The 18696-nt window shown below is 48.1% G+C and overlaps 3 protein-coding genes across 4 annotated transcripts; 2 read left to right on the forward strand and 1 right to left on the reverse strand.

Moving 5' to 3' along the window:
• Positions 1–3193: 3193 nt before the first annotated feature.
• Positions 3194–7113, forward strand: marveld2l (MARVEL domain containing 2-like). Its single transcript, XM_028976222.1, has 6 exons — positions 3194–3275; positions 3553–4709; positions 5995–6191; positions 6374–6545; positions 6673–6723; positions 6845–7113. The coding sequence occupies exons 2-6, from the start codon at positions 3618–3620 to the stop codon at positions 6959–6961; spliced, it is 1629 nt and encodes a 542-aa protein (XP_028832055.1). The 5' UTR covers positions 3194–3275; positions 3553–3617; the 3' UTR covers positions 6962–7113.
• Positions 7114–7508: 395 nt separating this feature from the next.
• On the forward strand, positions 7509–12284 carry LOC114788073 (occludin). Its single transcript, XM_028976223.1, has 8 exons — positions 7509–7611; positions 8500–9265; positions 9356–9517; positions 11216–11358; positions 11542–11736; positions 11817–11988; positions 12061–12102; positions 12183–12284. The coding sequence occupies exons 2-8, from the start codon at positions 8519–8521 to the stop codon at positions 12282–12284; spliced, it is 1563 nt and encodes a 520-aa protein (XP_028832056.1). The 5' UTR covers positions 7509–7611; positions 8500–8518.
• Positions 12285–12644: 360 nt separating this feature from the next.
• On the reverse strand, positions 12645–17908 carry nr2f6a (nuclear receptor subfamily 2, group F, member 6a). 2 transcript variants are annotated; one of them, XM_028976492.1, is made up of 5 exons: positions 17247–17908; positions 16694–17152; positions 16502–16596; positions 14782–15363; positions 12645–14060 (listed from the first exon to the last, which is right to left on the reverse strand). In XM_028976492.1, the coding sequence occupies exons 2-5, from the start codon at positions 16960–16962 to the stop codon at positions 13786–13788; spliced, it is 1221 nt and encodes a 406-aa protein (XP_028832325.1). In that variant the 5' UTR covers positions 16963–17152; positions 17247–17908; the 3' UTR covers positions 12645–13785. The 2 variants fall into 2 exon arrangements, with proteins under 2 accessions (XP_028832325.1, XP_028832324.1); XM_028976491.1 differs by having other exon boundaries at positions 14782–15366.
• Between the last annotated feature and the right edge of the window lie 788 nt (positions 17909–18696).

Genomic DNA, 18696 nt, shown 5'->3' on the forward strand with positions numbered 1-18696 from the left:
CCGGTTAGAAATTTCTGGAACTTTCTGCTGTAGGTTTAAAATGACGTGATTTGTTGAGGTCACTGGTGTCTTTAGTATCTTCTGTGAACTTCGCGTCCACCCCTCTTCCACACTCCCATGATCTGTAGAGCGATGCGGAAATGCCTATTTAAAAAAAAAAAAAAGCCTTGTTAGCATCTGTTGCCATGTCTACAGTGGTGTTGACACGGTACGGAAAATCTGAATGGTTGGAAATGGCCTTCACAGGGTAACGCATTCTTATTTAATATCTCCACCGTCCATGCTTTAATAAACAAAAATCAGTTCTTTTTCACATTTTACATCGCCATACGAGGATTGCCAAGCACAGGTCTGGATGCACAAATGCCCAGGACGCCTAGGAGAGGGAGACATGGTCCATGCGTCCACACTTTTCCCGTCACCATTACACAATCATTAAATGCCAAGGGCAAGTGCAGGGATGCACACAAAGACACACTGTACGAAGCGCAGGCTGCATTTCCCTCGCTCACTTTCCACTTCTTGACCGCTTCAGAACGAGACAAGCACATTTTTCCAGGCACACATTGCTTCATTGCACCAGCGTGTTCGCGCGGCCGTTAAAGCGAGTTCATATTTGCCCCGACGGTGTCTTGTAGTTACTACCACGATGACCCAAATGTTGGCGAGGAGGTCAACGGGACCTTCGGCAGGCGGCGGTTTATTTCCTAACTGATACCAAAATGCGTGGCGAGGGTTCTTTTTTTCGACAATTTAATATGGCTTAATATCTTTTGCTTAACGAAAAAAAAACAAAACCTTTGTGACCTTCCTATAAATGTGTGAAAAACAAAAGGGTCATTGTTGTTTGCCTTGCCTTGGTAACCGGACATAATGACGTGAACATGGGTTCTTGTCCTCGCGGTCTTCGTGTCCACGGTTGCACGTTTTTCCGTAATTTGCTACGGCAAAAAGGAAAATTACACTCCTAAGTGTGTGAGCTAAAGAACTGGACTGCGACCTTTGAACCCTCGTTCACTGTAATTATGCGGCCCAGCGATGTATTCTGTACTCGTAACCATTTTACGATAACCATCTGTGCAGTTGTCCTATCTGTCTCCGGAACGTTGAACCAGGAAGGGCAGAATTGAATAAATTATAGAACTGCAATACTAGAACCACTGCGTAGGTGAACATTCGTCTCACGTCAGATAGGTGTGATCCGTTGTACTGAAACACAGCCATGGTTGGGTCTGAAATATGCCCTCTGTGAGGGCCTGAAGGAGAGCACATGGGATTGACAAGAAAAAAGATCAGACAGCTATGAGTTATAAGCTTTACAATTCCGTCAGTTTTTATTCATTTTGTTTTCCATGTCCAATTGTGGTTAGCAGCGAACCCTCACGACCAACCCAAAAACCCCAGTTTAGGGGTGCTGAGATTCATTTGTGACGACTCAAACAGAAATGTAAAATTTGTTGATTTCTCAGTGCTGGCTTTAGATTGTATTCCAAATGGACATAATTAATACAAATTTTGGGTGACAAAAAAAGAAATTGCATTATCATAGTTTTGTGTACACTACCACATGATGCATATGTATGTAGTTGCACTGGAATAAATGAACTTGAGTAGATGGATTGGTAAAGGCATGAGCTCTGTGTTATGTGTGTGTTCCTCATCACATGCTCACACCATGCATAAAGATTGCTATGCTACTTGGTGATCAGTGCATTATTTCACTGATAAATTGGCTGATTTGTTTGTTTAGTTTGCCCTTGAAAAAGACATTGAAAAATAGCTTTTTGAGACCTCAAGGGGCCAATGTAAGATCAATAGGCATCTATTGCGATTGTGCTTCCCTAAATGATCGATAACACCTCACAAATTACCAATTTTGAAGCTGAAATGTCCTGATATTTAATAATAATCATTGAGAAAATACCTTAACAAATGTAATTATCGATGAAAAAATTCATTGCCAAATAGAAGCACTTCAGAACATTTCTCAATACTTAACCAAAACTACACAAGGCTTCTTTGACTCCTGTACTTATCTTTGAACAGAAGTTTGTGATCAAGCTAATTGGCATAAGGACCCCAACAGGAGCTTCTTAGCATTTAACCAAGGCTAAATTACCCGGAAAGAGGAAGGGCCTTCGGCCATGAGCTCAACATTGCATCGGCCACCATGGCAGACTTGGCCATCTATTTACAGAGGTGGTGAGAAATAGCCACGCACCCATCCCCTCAATGCCTAGAAATTCGCGCTCCCGCATTGCCATGCAGGCAGTCAGCTGCTGTGCACTTATTAAATTGTGTGCTGTTCCATGAATAGAAAGAACCACAAGCAATATCCTAATGGCTCCCCAATCGCTATCTAATTAGATTTTCTCATGCTTGGAGTCTCCGTCAGTGTCCTGGATCCTTTATAAAACGACGCATCTGATTTGCCCAAACTTCCCTGTGTTTTTTTTTTTTTTTTTTTTTTACATCATTAGTGCATAAAGCTCCAAAAATAACAGTCACGACAAAACTTGGCTGCATCAGGGTTCTTCACTATTCACAGCATGACTGGCGGTGAGACCAAGGGGCATTCTTCCAGCTGAATGACATTAAACGCTTATCGACACCAGTCGACAGGGACAAAAGGGACAAAAATATGTTTTAAAAAATGCTAAATGAGTGAATAATGATCAACGTTGAGACACGGAGAGAAGCGGCCATGAGAGGAGGATAGGAGGGCGCCTGCTGCCCCCTAGTGAGGAGAGGAGCAACCAACTCTTGTCCCCAGGCCACGTCCAGCATACTCATTCCTTATTTAACTGCAGAACATAATTAGTCTGATCCACTTATCAAATGCGCTCATCAAAAGGCCTGAGCGCTGCATTTATTATGTTTTTTGAGGTTATGCATAACATGAAGATATTAAATTGCACAATTTATAGTTAGTAAATAAACATATGTACATATATATTTATATATTTATTCTGTGTGTGTATGTATTTAATTATATTACATGAGAGAGTTTTGCATTAAATGTACTGCAGAACAGAAACTGGCATGCATGCCTGTCGAGTTCTGTGTCAATGTGTAAATAGACATGGCAACTCCCCCCATAGATAAGCAATGGTGCACCAGTCCCACACACACACACACACACACTGCAGGTTTAATATATAAGCCCTGTTCCTGTTCCTGCAATAGTGAGTCACCTGGGAGGACTTTGCTGGGCCTGCAGTGGCAGCAGCCATTTTTGTTAAATTGGCTCAGGCACAGAACGCTGCGGTGACGAGGTAAAGACTCTTTGCTCCCTCGCGTTCCTCACTCTAAATCTGACCAAATTCTGGGGAGGAACTGGGTTCACTGAGACTCAGCTCTGGTGTGTAAAGTCCTTCCATTCTGTGCTGTTTTTACAGAAGTAAAAAAAGGAAACTTTTGATGTTTTTATATAAAAAATGAATCAACTTTGATTGAGTCTTTGTTTAGACATTCAACATGGAAGTCAGGAGAGTGAAATTTTACATTATGGTGGCAGTATGATTATATGCGTGTGATCTGTGCTCCTTTCAGCAGCCGGAATTAGAGATGGTCTTATCACTCCACATCTGACATTCCTGCCGAGAAAGGAAAATTAAATGATGAAGGGCTGGAACCGGCAAGGGGTATTCGGCCAGGAGCCGGGAAGTGTGGCCGAAGACTCATCTTCGTCGCAGAGCCGGGATCTCCACAGGCCCGTCGGGGTGAACGATGCTTCAGATGTAAGTGACTCTTCACCCGGCAGTCCGGGGGAGAGCCCGCTCAAGCAGAAGATACGATTTCTCCTCCCCAAGTCGTGGCCCGGCGTCCTTTCCAGATGGAGGAAAGGCGATCATGATGATTACGATGATGGTGATGATGACCAACGCCAGGGGGTGACAATCCTGCCGAACGGAACCAGGGTCAGCCCCCCCGTATCCCCTCTGCTGGAGAGGCGCTGGGACCCTCAAGATTCCCTGCGATCTAGCGAGGGCTCTCGAAAGCCCCTGATGGCAGCCGGTCCTTCAGACAGAGCGCACGACAGAGCGTACGAAGCTCTGGAAGGTTCCGAGCTGACGAGTCTTCATCCGGCCGAGTATTACGCCGAGAAGCTGGAGGTGTACAAGCTGAAATACTCATACCTGAAGTCGTGGCCAGGCCTTCTGAGGCTGCTGGCGGGTCTTCAGCTGCTCTTCGGGGGGATGGTGTTTGCCTGCGTCTGCGCCTACATTCAGAAGGACAGCGAGTGGTCGAACCTCTACACACCTGCTTATCTAACAGGGGGCTACTACTACAAGGGCCCCATGACGCCCTTCGTGTTGGCGGTGATCGCCGTCACGTGGATAGTGACCGTGATCCTGCTTGTCCTGGGTCTGACCATGTACTACAGGACCATTCTTCTGGACTCCTCGTGGTGGCCCCTGACTGAGGCGCTGATCAACGTGACCCTCTTCCTGCTCTACATGTCAGCGGGCATCGTCTACGTCAACGATCTGAACCGGGGCGGCATGTGCTTCATGACCGTCGGTGTCAATCCGATCCTGTCCAGCCTGTGCCGTGTGGACGGAGGCCAGATGGCCGGGACGGCGTTCCTCTTCATAAACATGCTGATGTACCTCCTGAGCTTCCTGGTATGCCTGAAGATGTGGAGGCACGAAGCTCTCCGCAGGGAGATGGAGTCCAGGAGCCTCAACATGGAGACCAGGAACATGGTGGGTAGGAAGTCTACTTTTATTAACTATTTTATTTAAATTGATAAAGCAATGCAAATTAAGCAGAACAATCATGTTATAATTTTATATTGCAATTCCAAAAACATTATATTGCAATTCCAGTTATTCATTGAATTCTGAATAATTCATTAATAATTATGAAATATTAAATTTGAGCAGTTTAGTTTCAATTGGTCATATTTAATTACTATTGTTTGTAATCTCATTTAGAAAATATAAAACCTGAGACATGGTCCTAAACACAAGAACCACAAGAACACAAGAACCACCACAGCAAAGTCCTATATGTAAAATAATATCTGATGGCTTAACGTGTTAATTATTAATATTATTAGTATTATTAATGGTCCCCCAATACTGTATCTGAAGTCTCTTTCCGAAATTCAACTTTGATCCAGTCCCACAATGAGATTTCTCCAAGAGTAGCTTTGAAATGATAACGAGGAGGAAAGAGGAGGCACGAGGAGGAGCGGGCATCCACAGAACACCATCATCCACACCATTCAACTGCAAGGATGCTCCGCACAGACAGCAAGTTTTCTTCTGTTAAAAGAAAAAATTAAACTGGTTCTCACATGACAGAGCTAAAAAAAAAAACACATTCGTGCTCATTTTTACATCCTATCAATGAGCAACTGCAATGTTTCGCTCTCTGAACGGCGAAGCAGAATGACCGAAACACTCTTTACACCTATCGCCGTTTTAGCCACTGCAGGACCATAGACAGGCCAGGGAAACTCATATTAATGTTAAATAATCTCACAAAGGGGACCTGTAATGTCTATGGTTTCAAATTTGGACTCCTATGCTGTGGTGCCGGTAGCATAAATCGACTTGACCTAATCCGAACCCTAAATGGCTGCTATATTGTTCTGAATATGGCAGCTCAGGTCACTATTTCAAGGTTGCCGCTTTGTTCTTGTTTAGAATCTCAGCACCATTGTGCTTTCTGGCGGCCGAACAACAACCCAACAGTCTGGAAAAGCTTATTCTTTGGTAGGGGGTGTGTGGGCCCTTATCAGTCCGCAGAAGAAAAGCACGTCTGGATGCCGAACAGCATAACAGGTCTGATGTCAGATTAAGCAGGAGTGGGACGGCGGGTTCACAAACACGAGCCATTCCATTAGCCGTTCTGATTCAGATTCTGACAAATGGAACGAACGCATTAAGACCTCATTCGCGAACAAAATCTTTAAACGAACATGCTGATGGTGCAGGTTCCTAAGCCCACAAAGGACAATGGGTCGAATCCATGTGCAAGCAGGTCCCCCCTACAGCGGACGCTGCTGCCACGGCCCCTTCCAAACCCAAGAGGATTGCGTTCAAGGATGAAGCGGATCGGCCCGGGAGGAGCCAGAAGCACGTCCACATCGCGGAGAGCAGCATGGAGCCAGAGACACTGAGGGCGGCCATTCCCAAAGGATACGTCCCCAAGCCCCTGTTCGTGGCTGACTACATTATGTGAGTGTTAATTGGGTGCTAATGCAAAATTAAAAAGCCAGATCAAAGGGCTACTAATCTTATGGGCTCAGCAGCTTTGAAAGAAACCTCAGTTTTCCGAGCGGGAAAAGTGCAACGTACACTACAATCGGGCTGAGTAGCCGGGCAGTCCATTTACGATCACGGTGTCCTTATCATTGCAGGAAGTACCCGGAGATCACGTCAATGGAGGACAGGGAGCAGTATAAAGCCGTGTTCAATGACCAGTATCTGGAGTACAAGGAGGTCCACCAGGACGTCAGCGCCACACTGCGAAAGTTCCGGCAGCTGGACGCCGTGGCCGCCAAGCTCCTCGGCGAGGTGACAAGCCCTGCGGTGAGAATAAGAGTTACATGCCTGTTTTCATAAGAGACGTTGATGTTGAAATTAGAACAAAACGCATTTCCTGGTGGAATTCTGTGGCACCTGCCAATCAAACTGACTCTGCAGTGTCACACGACAGGACAGGAAGAGGGTGGATAAAATGCTCAAAACATACAAGCAGAAAAAGAATGTAAGTATACAAGCAATTTGTCTTTATGTGATCATATTTCTGTGAATAATTATGTGTGAATGGTCAGCGTTGTATTGTTTTATTTTATTTGATTATATTCATACTCCCGGATCAACCCCAGGACCCTTCCTTCTTAGAGAAGATGGAACGCTGTGCATATCTAAAAGCCAAACTGAGTCACATCAAGCGCAGGATCAAGGAGTTTGATGAAGAACATCCAGAAAATGACGGGACGTGATGCAGCAGCATGAATTCTCTCTGTGCCTCTTTATTTGTAAAAACTATTTCTAACCATTTATCATTTTTCTAAAAAAAAAAAAAAAACACTCCAGTCTACTGTAAATAAAGTCTAGAAAATAAAGTCAGAAAATGCACATTTTCTAGCTGAGAAGGGATAAGCAAATCATAGAAATAAAATCGATTGCACTGTGTAAATATGTAATAAATATGTAATAAATGTACATGTTGACTACTAAAAACAATGATGGGCATTATTGATGTTTCCTTGAACGTCGTATAATTAAATGTTAAAAGAAACGCATTAGAAAAGTTATTTTTATAAGAAAATTAATATAAGATTATATGGATTATCCCCATTTAATTTAGTAATTGGAAGCATTTAGTAAAGTCGATTGTATTGATGCACCCGTTGTTTTGCACCACGCTACAGCCTGACGTTGTGATAAAAACGGGTCTCCAACTGGCCTCTCCGTGCCATTACGCGCCATGACGCACAGCGCATGTCCCACTGCAACGGTCGCTCTGCAACTGGAAACCGGTGAATTAAAAAAAAAAAAAAGACGGTCTTCCCCGAGACCCTCCCGAAGAAACAACCGCGAGGAAACGCGGCGTGTTCCTGATCCCCCCATGGGAAAGAGTAATGCGCGGGTGAGTAGACTCTTTATTTCCTGTTATTGTTCCCCTGACCCGTCTGTGTTGGGCAAGTAGGTCAAAGACGAGGAAAATATGGCAATAAACCGCATCACCCATGGAACCAGTTATCTTAGAATACAGACAGACGAGAGAAATAACAGACGTCGAGGTGGAGATGAAATGCAGATGGAGTTCCATTCTTGATATTGCAGCATCTCCCAACACCAGACCCTTTGCTTACCTTATTATCACTGCATTATGTATACCATGTATACCATGTAGAATGTATTAAATATGAATAAAGGACTAATTCCAGTTTTCATGCAGTAAACGCGAACATGTCAGTGACCTGTAGGGCATATTGCCGTTGAATCATTTACGCTGCCTCTCAGTAATGGAGGGAGGTGGTAGGAGGGGGTTTCACCGTGCTCGCGGCTGTGCCCGGATACGTGACACCGGGCCTGGTGTTGCACCGACCGGCATCTTGGGTTTCCCTGAATTATTGAGGCTCACCGGTTAGGTTGGGTTGGGTTGCGGTTGGCTGGGCTACGGGATCACACAGTGGGGTTCAAAGGTCTGGAGCCTTTGGATGAAAGTTCGGACGAAAAGTATTTGGTCAGTGACGTGAAAGCAGGGCAGAGTTCAGCCATTAGGTTTGCTGGTAAAAAAGAAGAAAAAAAAGGTCTATGAAGATATTGGATAAGAAATCCAATATCTTCACCGATAGAAAGTTAGATAGTTGCTTTGGACGAGGGTGTCTGCTAAATGCCCTAGATATTAAAGTTGTATTTTGCTGTAGACAACATAAAGCATAAAAACATTTTAAAAAATAAGAAAGGCACAAATAAAAAAATATGATATGTATGATATGAACTTGTAACAAGTGTTTTCTTCCTTTCCCAGGTTCCCATTTACGTGAATCATGTATGAACCGCGGCAGTACGACAGCCCTCCCATGTACAGCCCCCACTACAGCGCCCCTTCCGACGGGTTTTACTCCCCCCGGGGTGTGCACCCACCCAGAGTCCTTTACGGCCATTACCTGGCGCCCGAGCCGTGCTACGAGGAGGGAAGACCCCAGCATTTTTACCGATGGTTCTCCCCGCCAGGGATAGTGAAGACCATGGAGGGACTCTGTGTGTTGCTTTGCTTTGTGACCTTCGCCTGCGTGGCCTCCACGTTAGTCTGGGACATGCATGGCTACGACGCCGGCTTCGGGGCCTATGTTCCAGGCTCTGCTGGCTTCGGGTACAATGGGGGTACTGGGGTGGGCACAGGCACAGGGTATTATGGAGGAACCTACGGGTACCACAGTTCTTACATGACCCCGCATGCCGCTAAGGGCGCAATGATTGCTATGGCGGCGATCAACTTCATCATTGCCCTGGCCTTCCTGGTGGCCACCTTCTCCAAAGCCTATAACATGCGGGGCTGCAGGTTCTACCTGGTGCTTCTGGTGGTGGACATGGTCCTGGCCATCATGCAGGGCATCATCAATATCATATTTGTAATTGGCGTCAATCCCATGGCGCAGAGTTCTCAGAGTATGCTCTACAACCCCATACTCATGATGTGCCAGACTCAACAAGCAACGAGCAGCTCCTATCCGGGTGGATACCCGATGTTCAACCAGTACATTTACCATTACTGCTACATGGACCCTGAGGAGGTCAGCAGCTCTTACATTCCCACCTGAGTCATTCAGCCACACCCGTCAGCCGTGAAATCGGCTCTGAATATGTCTCAACCTTGTTTCCAGGCAGTGGCACTGGTGTGCGGACTGATGGTGATGGTGGCTTTGTTGGTGGCTGCCTACTTTGCGTACAAAACTCGCAGCAAGATCTGGCGTCATGGCAAGGCGAACATCTACTGGGAGGAGCCACTGCTCCACACAGGGAGGGGCCAGCGCTCGTCTGATTGGGTAAGTGAGATCAAGGGCGGAGTCTTAACTAGGACCTGACAGAGCCGACGCTGGTGCCACACCGGGCTTATCTGCCTGATGAATGATTAACCACAGGGTCAATATTCTCTATTATTTATTCTCTGCAAGTGTACGACAAAGTGGGAGTCTTTCGTCACATGACCGTTTGAAACCAGCAACACGGGGCAGTGGTGGCTTAGCGGGGCGGTGGTGGCCTAGCGGTTAAGGAAGCGGCCCCATAATCAGAAAGTTGCCGGTTCGAATCCCGATCAGCCAAGTTGCCACTGAGGTGCCACTGAGCAAAGCACAGGCACCTGTCATGGCTGCCCACTGCTCACCAAGAGTGATGGTTAAAAGCAGAGGACACATTTCGTTGTGTGCACCGTGTGTTGTGCTGTGTATGACTTCACTTTACAAGTGAGTATTTTATTTTGAAAGAACCTTTCATGCACACATGCCATCCAGAATGCTTTCACGTCATCCCTAATTGCATCACTTATCTGCTCATAAAATATTCAAAATTTCCCATTGAGCCCATGAGTTATGCACAATTAAACTTGAACTTTTTATGATGTACATTAGTGTTTACCTTATTTGCGTGTCCTCAACACAAAAGTAAAAAGATGAAAAATGCCATCTAAGATAAATTTTATATATATACATACACACACACACACACACATATATAAAATATAGGATATATAATATATATAAGGATATATAATATAATATAAAATAATATAAATGCTGTAAATGTAATGCATTTCCAGTAAACAGTTGACATTGTCCCGCATCGGGAAATTACAGCAGCCTCTTCCCAGAAGCCACCAAGGTTTGATTAATGATCGCTATTGTTATGACAACACCTACACAGAAAGAACAGCGGGATTCCGCAGACACGGGCGGCCCTTCGGCAGTAAAACATGAAGACGTGCTAACAATCGGAGCCGTGGGTCCCTGTTCCGTCTCTGCACAAACAAGGGATGTTTCCCGGCCAGACACTGACCTTCTGACGTTCGGAGGAAGGACCGGTAGCTGTTGCTACGGAGACTCAAGAGGCTGCTTCTTCCACACTCACAATCAGGCATTGACACCTTCAGGATGTCCCATGAAGGTGTGGGTTTACAAAACTTTAAAACTACATTTCACAGTGGCAATTCAGAGCTCTGGACAAAGAAAACGTAGAATTGACATGAAAAATCAAGAATAAATCTATTTTATTTTAATGACCTCTCATGGTGGAAAATTCATGATTTGAGAAGATTACGGGGCTAAAAACATGGGAAGTCAGTGGAAGTGCATGGGAGTCAGTGGAAGGATGGTGGGATGAAAAAAAAGAGTTGTGGAGGAGGGATGGAGGTGTTTGCGGTGGTCATTTTAAAACTTGATGGCCTATCACTGCGTAATAGTGACACGTTACAAGGCTGATTGTACACATGAGTCTGAATTGGGACACATGACATCAGACAAAAAGTTGCCTCACCTTGTCCATTAGGTCAGAAATCTGGTAAGTAAAAAAAAATGGCATCTTTTCAAGATTTATTACATCACTATCTAAGAATTTTCATTTCTCGGAATGTGTCTTGAATCGGAGAAGGACACCTTCAGGGAGTCCCGCTCCGATTTTCACTCTTCACTGCTCACGTGTCCCCGACTCTCTCGGATGGCCGGCAGTGACGTGGCTGGTCCCCGTTGCAGGTGACCAGCGTCGGAAGCACGCAGATGTCCCCCACCGTGGTGATATCGGAGAAGGCCGTCCCCGAGCTGAGGACGGAGAACAGTGTCGTGTCCTACCCGGTGGGAACCCTGAGCGTCCACAGCCAGAACACCTACAACACGGCGTGAGTGCGCACGTCCTGTCGCTCGGCTTTGTGTGACCCCCGCTGCTCTTTCCTTCCGCTTTCATGCCCCCCCATGTTTGACTAATCGTGCACTTTTGATGTTACGACTGACCAGCTGCAGAGGGCTGGGATTAATTTAAGCTCTTAAGCGGCTCGGCTAACTGCTGGATGTTGCGCCTAAAGTTACTCGGAGAACTTCAATGGCGACCCCCCTGAGCCATCGAACCAGGACGGTGGGACGAAGGCCACAAAAGAACCCGGAGACGCTGAACCTGCGACGGCTCAGGGCCTAGGCTTGGCCCAGGATGACCGACAGTACGAGACGGGCTACACCACCGGGGAGACCACGTCCAAACTGAACTCGGACCACTGGGAGAGGTTGGCGTCCTGCGCCCATGCATCAGACGTGATGTTCTTCTACCAATCTAGGTCCTCACCGAGCCGATCTCGTTTGGCAGAATCTATCCGGAAATCACCTCGGACAGCCAGCGGCAGGAGTACAAGGGGGACTTCAGCTCCAGCCTGGCGGAGTACAAGCGCCTCTGCGTGGAAATGGACGACATCAGTGACCAAATGAACACGTTGAGAAGGGAACTGGACGCGCTTGAGGAAGGATCTGCAAAGTTCCAGGTCAGGGAAATGATTCTGCAGCTAAAATCCTACATTTCTTTCTGGACCAGGTCTAACGCTTTGCTCTTGCAGGCAGTCGCAGATGAGTACAATCATCTAAAAGATCTCAAACGGGTGCGTGAACCTTCATAGACCCGTAGATGGTAAGAAATGGGGCTCCGAGTGACACCATCGCTGCTCTTTTCAAATTCCAGACCCCAGAGTACCAGACCAAAAAGCTCCAGTGCAAGAACCTGCGAGAGAAACTATTTCACATCAAGCGCCTGGTGAAGAAATACGACAAGGCAAAGTCCTAGGTGGAGATACGCCGCGGTCGCGAACTTCAGGTTGCTTTTACTCCTGTGCTGCTGGACGCCTTCAACCAATACTTCTGTTCATCTCCAAGTACCACGGATGTATAATGAATTAGCAAGACGAGACATTGCTCTTTTTGTGAATAGTTAATTAGTCTTTTATTAAACGTGAGTATACTGTATCTATCAATTACAACTGCATTGCCATCTCCCTTGTTGAAACGAAGATTTGCAAAAGCGAATCGAATGAATCCGAATTAACCGAGAATTGCGAAATTTGACCTCCAGCCGAGCGCACGCTGCAACCTGGAGCGTTAAAATGACGTGACACACGCGAAGTATTAAAAAGAAGAGAGTACTTTATTGTTTTAACTGCAGTAATGTTAACACGATTTGGCTGTCAGTGGCTGAGATGGTGCATTGGCGTCTCGTTGGAGACAGAGGTATTCACTGGTTAATATACATATAGTTAAGAATCAGCTGTTCACCATTAGAAAAAAAAAAAAAAAAAAAGTAGAAACAAAAACAATATAGTTAAACACACAGAGCACAGAGAGAAAGAAAGAAAGAAAAAAACTCTTCCACCATTTAACATGCTGTTCTGACGTACACAAGACATTTTGGTTTTCGTACAAAGCTTTAAATAGGATATCAACTTATTTTTCTGTGTCATTCAAACTCATTTTTAAAAGCATTTCAGCAAATCAATCAATTTTTTTTTTTTTTTTAAAGAGATCCTGAGGCAGACACACAAATACTTCTTAAAAGTATTCCACATACTCAAGATGCCCAGTGCTTTTCACAATAGGATTGAAGCATTTTGACGTTTAAAAGGTTTTTATGAGTATGTACAGACATATCATCAATTATCGAAAATGTTGGCCTTGGGGGTCACTTTACATCTTTGTGTAAGCAAAAAAAAAAAAAAAAAAAAAACACACACACAAAACATTTTTAAAAAATGTTTAAAAACAGGTAAAAATATTAAATTCAGGGCAGTCACTGATGAGATGGGCTCATGGTAGGCAACTTAGCGGTTAATGAGGCTTGTTCGTAGAAAAATGACTGCCGCGTCACTGGCGTCGCTCCTCAATAACATACAACTGAAAGTTTAATAATGAATTCTAACTGCATTAGTATTTTAAAAGAAAGAATTTAAAAATGCATTTCCCACATTCTTCGCCATTGGCTTTTCAAGAGATTCCAGTGAAAATTGCATTTAAAAAAAAAAAAAAACACTTTTCCAATCAACTTTGGCAAGCTAGGCTGACACAGAACCCACCAGATTCACCATCTTCTCTTTTCTTTACGTACCCAGAGCTTTAGTGTAGTAATAATAGGAATCCCAGTCACGTGGCCTCTCAGTCTTGGTGCATCATGGGTAAAAACGTACGAAACGTGGCCATGGTCGGCCCATGCTGAATGCACGGACTGAGCGCAATGAATGAATTAGTGACAGCACACTGCAGAAGCACCACCCCCGGCGCGGGCGGAGGTCTCCCCGTTACTGGCCCGGAGCGTAGGGCCAGCTGATGGAGCTGCCGGACAGCTGCATGTCCCGGATCAGGGTCTCGATCGGCGTCTTGCCCACCAGCCTCATGAAGAAGAGCTGCGAGATGAGGGAGGCGGGCACCGCCCGGAGCGCCGGCAGCCGCAGCAGCAGCCGGCCGAAGCGCTGGGGCTGGCTGGGGTGCTGCATGCGCTCGTACTCCGTCAGCGCCACCTGCGCCTTCTCCTGCAGGCTCTCCACGTGGGCGGAGTCTGTCAGTCCACATGCATCTGAAAAAGACGGGAGTTACACAAGCGGTCGCTCCTCGTCAGGCACAGATCTGACTTGATTTAAAACGACAGGTTTTCTCTTTACTTGCTACAGCAAATGAGAATTAACAGTAAAATAAGACCATCTGTGAACAAATATCAAATCTTGTAACATGAAAATTGGTAATAAAGTATTATATATAGTTGGTTATGAAAATCCCACAAATACAGATGTATTTTCACTTCCTGCATGGTTTCTGCTTGATTCATTTATTAAAATACTAACAGACCGCTAGAAGCTTAACTGCATCTCATGCAAGGCAACCAAGTCACAGGCGCCAAACCCGGTGTCTGCGGGCCACACCCCACCCCATCGGTTTATACAGATCAACCGTCATGGCCCGGCAATATGAAGAGCAGATCCCATAATGCAGTGTGACTTCGAAGAGCGGAAAAAACATTTCGAGCTGCTTGACATCCCATTGTCCGTCGACGTGGAGCTGCAGCGTAAAGACCGCGTTCGGCGAGGCAACTGAAGCGCTGCATTATGGGACCTGTAGTTTGTCTTATCAGTGGGCCGTGATAAAAGATCTATATTAACTGATCTCACGGGACACGGCCCACTAAGAGATCCTGAGCAAGACACTTAAACCCGTCCCCGGAAATACAGATTGCAAATCGCTCTAAAGATGGGCGTAAAATGCGGTAAGAGTCACGCAAGTGATGCCTGTAGAGCGTTTACCCGGCGAGAAGAGCGCGATGGCCTTCAGGCAGCTGTACTCGGCCGAGTCCACCTGCAGCCTGGTCAGCTTGTCCACCTGGTCCTGGAAGACGCGCACCTGGTCCATGAACGAGACGACGCGCTCGGCGGACATGGGGGAGGAGTGGAAGCCGGCGGCGGCCAGCAGCGGCGCCATGTGCAGGGGCAGTGCCGACTGGGCGGCGTTCAGGATGAAGAGTTCGCTCCAGCTCAGCCGAAGGAGGGCCACCTGCTCGGACACGGGCAGCTCGGGGAAGTAGGGGATGTTGCGGGCCCACTCGATGGTGCTGAAGAGGAGGCGGGCGGCCAGCTCGCAGATGCTGTCGATGCCCATGGCCGAGCCGCCGCCGCCCCCCTGCAGCTGCTGGTTGTACTGGTGGGTGTAGCGGCTGCTGGGGTAAGGCTCCGCCCGCAGGAGCTGGGAGATCAGCTCGGACACCGGCTGGCCGTTGTAGTAGCTCCCGACCCCGCCTCCTCCGCCACCAGCTCCGACCCCGGCGCCCCCGACTGGCGTGGACGTGGGGCTCAGGCTGGCGTGCGAAGGCGGGATGCGACCACGCTGAACTGCTGCAGTTGGGATGGATGGGCAGGGCAGGGGAGACAGAGGCTGAAAATTAATGAGCGAGGCCAGACGGAACAGGCCACCGACTGGATTTACCGGATTAGCACCTCTTAATCCAGATCCAGAGCAATTCTTTACTTTACTTGGCAAGACGCGTTTATCCAAAGCGACTTACAAGAGGAAGACACCAGCAATTCCCCCTCGGTTTCCATAGAGGCCAACCTTGTCAGGAATAGAACAGGCTAAGGAATTAAGTGCTAGACGTGCATGTCATTGTTGAAGTGATATATATGGTGGTAGTAGCTTAGCGGGTAACACACTCGCCTATGAACCAGAAGACCCGGGTTCAAATCCCACTTACTGCCATCGTGTCCCTGAGCAAGACACTTAACCCTAAATTGCTCCAGGGGGGGACTGTCCCTGTAACTACTGACTGTAAATCGCTCTGGATAAGGGCGTCTGGTAAATGCTGTAAATGTACATATATATATAAAAAGACACTATTATTGTCAGAGCCTTCTGTAGGGATGAAACCAAGGTCGTGAAACATCAAGCAGATATTCATAATAATCCTGTTCAAAGCTCGTGACGTAACCGAACCGCACCAGACGGAAAGTGGCGGCTACCGCGTCCTCGTTCGTCACACAGTAGAGGACCAGCGATGACTATTTCTGAAACTCCAGATATTTGGTTACGCTCCTGTCATTTCGTATACATATGACGCAGTAAAACTGCACGTTTACTCCGGGCAACGGAGTGTGTGTGTGTGTGTGTGTGTGTGTGTGTGTGTATATATATATAAAACGGAGAATATTTTTGGTCTGGTGGTAGTGGCCTAGTGGGTAACACACTCGCCTATGAACCAGAAGACCCAGGTTCAAATCCCACTTACTACCATCGTGTCCCTGAACAAGACACCTAACCCCGAGTTGCTCCAGGAGGGGGACTGTCCCTGTAAATACTGATTGTAAGTCGCTCTGGATAAGGGCGTCTGATAAATGCTGTAAATGTAAATGGCCTTGGTGGCTTCCGACCTATGATTTCGTAGACTTTTTACGCTCCGCACTTAGTCAGGCGTGTCTGTTGCGTGACACTCGCGAGGTTCAGGTGTTGGGGACAGTGACCAGGAGGGAGTCGTACCTTCTTTGCGCATCCCCACTCGAAAGCACTTCTTCAGGCGGCAGTACTGGCACTGATTGCGGTGGTGCTGGTCGATCTGGCAGTCCTGATTGGACCTGCGACCAAGACAAATCGCGCAAATTTAAATTCCGACGCCGAGCGACGCGACCCGACGGGAAAAAGGTGGTCGCCGACCGCGCCCGGGCCTCCGACCTGCACGTGTAGCTCAGGTTGCGCCTGATGCTCCTCTTGAAGAAGCTCTTGCAGCCCTCGCAGGTGAACACCCCGTAGTGCTTGCCGCTGGACTTGTCGCCGCACACCACGCAGTCCACCACGCAGGCCTTGTCGTCGTCCACGCCGTCCAGGTCGCTGCCGCCGGCCTGGGGCGAGCCGTCCTCCTCCTCCACCCGCAGGTAGCCCTTGTCACCCAGGCCGTTGGTGTCGCCGTTGGGGTCGCCCCACCCCCCCCTCACCATGGCCATCGCTCAGCCGCGGGTCCGGGAGAGTAGCTCGATGCCACAACCTCGTTGTGGGGTGGCTTTTTATTATTAGTTTTTTTTTAAGACCAAGGGCAGGCCGACTAGCAGAGTAACTTCAAACCCAGGGCGAGTGAGCTGAAACTTTCCCCCTTGGACGCGTTTCTTGCTCCCGTGACCTCGCACTTCTCAGGACCTTTCAGAGGAAAAACACACAAACAGGACGACCGGGTTTATATCCGAATTCATACCCTATATAACGGTAATCCCGAGTAAAAACACGGTCCTACCTGGAAAGTGCGCGCAGCCGAGCAGACAAAACCGATGTCCGACCCTCCAGGAATGTCGAGAACCGGCGGTGGAGGGACGTAAAAAGCTAAAAAATGAAGAAAAATAAAAAGCGCAGTTCTCCCCGCGTCTCCGCCACACTCGTACCCAGGCGGCGTGTCCCGTCACATCGTGGGCCCGTCCGCTCGGAACCGCACGGCGGCCGCGAGTTGGCGGAAGTGTCCGTCGTCGTTAGATTCGGCCTCGTCGCGTCCTCGCTGCTCGGCCGCCCTCGGACATGGGAGCCGCGCTCAGGCGGAGGCGGGCGTGGGCCCGGGCGGCTTCCCGCACTCCGCCATTCCGGATCCGCTCCGATTTCGGACTCGGTTCTCGTCGTCCTCCGCCGTCGCCGCTGTTGTTGTTGTTGTCGTCGTCGTCGTCTTGTCGGCGCAGGACCCGCGGCCTAACGCTGGGCTGCTCCGGCGCTCCGCCCGACCGACCGACAGCCGCGCAGGGGGAGGGGTGGCGCCTCTCCGCCCTGCCGCCACAGCGCGCAAATTCAATTAGCCGACGAGGGGCGGAGGAGGAGCCCGAGCCGAGCCGAGAGCCGCGCACCCGTCCCGGCCACGCGAACCGAGCCGTGTCCGCGCGTCTCCGGCCCCGGTTTCACCTCAGAAAAAAAAAACAAAAACGTGACGGAATAAAGGAAGGAGCGGAAAAAGAGAGAAGCGGGGCGGAAGTCGCTGCGCATGCGCGGAAAAGAGGCCGGCCGGGGAGGGAGGCGGGGTCAGGCTGCAGCTCAAGCCCCGCGGTTGCCATGGCAGCGCTGGCCTTATAAGGACACCGGAGTCAAAGGGCCCGCCGGGCTGGGCGCACGAGGAATGTGTCGCTTCTGCCCCTCCCCTCGTCTCCGGTGACCCCGGGACGCGCTTCCAGGGCGCCGGTGACCTTTAGCTTTGCTGCCGCTGGCCGACGAAATGGCAGACGTTCCGAAACCACGTGGTCAAGAGCCAGCTTTTACACAGCGTCACCTAACTTCTTGATTTACAAATCGATCCGTTTATCTTGTTGTGGTTGCTGATGTGGGTCCTGCTCCCTTTATTTTAAACGGGGTCACTCGGGGTCAGCGGAAAACAGGTTTCGCTTTGTACGCCTGCGAATGGATTTATTAGAGTTATGTGCTTAATCCCTTTAATTAAGCCGCCATGTCTGGTGAGCTTCAGCTCCATTGTAGATCAAGATAAGGCCTTTCAAACAAGGGCTCGGCCCAGAATGTTTTCAGAGGGGGGATGGGGGGGAAAGGCGGATGTCAAAGGTTGCGATCTGCCTTTTGTGCCGGTGAGTTCTGGTTATCTGAGTCCGAGGGGGGGGGGGGGGGGGTAATATGTGCATCTTAATATGTGCATGTTAATATGTGCGTAAAAAATATCAATGCTGAGCATATGTTTTAGATGCTTTACCCTTCTTGCGGCT

This window comes from Denticeps clupeoides, chromosome 4 (assembly GCF_900700375.1).
Source record: "Denticeps clupeoides chromosome 4, fDenClu1.1, whole genome shotgun sequence".
NCBI lineage: Eukaryota > Metazoa > Chordata > Actinopteri > Clupeiformes > Denticipitidae > Denticeps > Denticeps clupeoides.

Coding starts and splice junctions, on each gene's coding strand:
- marveld2l (XM_028976222.1), top strand. CDS start 3,618: ATGATGAAGGGCTGGAACCGGCAAGGGGTATTCGGCCAGGAGCCGGGA. Junction 4,710..5,994: donor ACATGGAGACCAGGAACATG/GTGGGTAGGAAG, acceptor ATGTGCAAGCAG/GTCCCCCCTACAGCGGACGC. Junction 6,546..6,672: donor GCGAGGTGACAAGCCCTGCG/GTGAGAATAAGA, acceptor GTCACACGACAG/GACAGGAAGAGGGTGGATAA.
- LOC114788073 (XM_028976223.1), top strand. CDS start 8,519: ATGTATGAACCGCGGCAGTACGACAGCCCTCCCATGTACAGCCCCCAC. Junction 9,266..9,355: donor GCTACATGGACCCTGAGGAG/GTCAGCAGCTCT, acceptor CCTTGTTTCCAG/GCAGTGGCACTGGTGTGCGG. Junction 11,359..11,541: donor CAGAACACCTACAACACGGC/GTGAGTGCGCAC, acceptor TTGCGCCTAAAG/TTACTCGGAGAACTTCAATG.
- nr2f6a (XM_028976491.1), bottom strand. CDS start 16,962: ATGGCCATGGTGAGGGGGGGGTGGGGCGACCCCAACGGCGACACCAAC. Junction 16,597..16,693: donor AACCTGAGCTACACGTGCAG/GTCGGAGGCCCG, acceptor TCTTGGTCGCAG/GTCCAATCAGGACTGCCAGA. Junction 14,061..14,781: donor CATCGCGCTCTTCTCGCCGG/GTAAACGCTCTA, acceptor CGTCTTTTTCAG/ATGCATGTGGACTGACAGAC.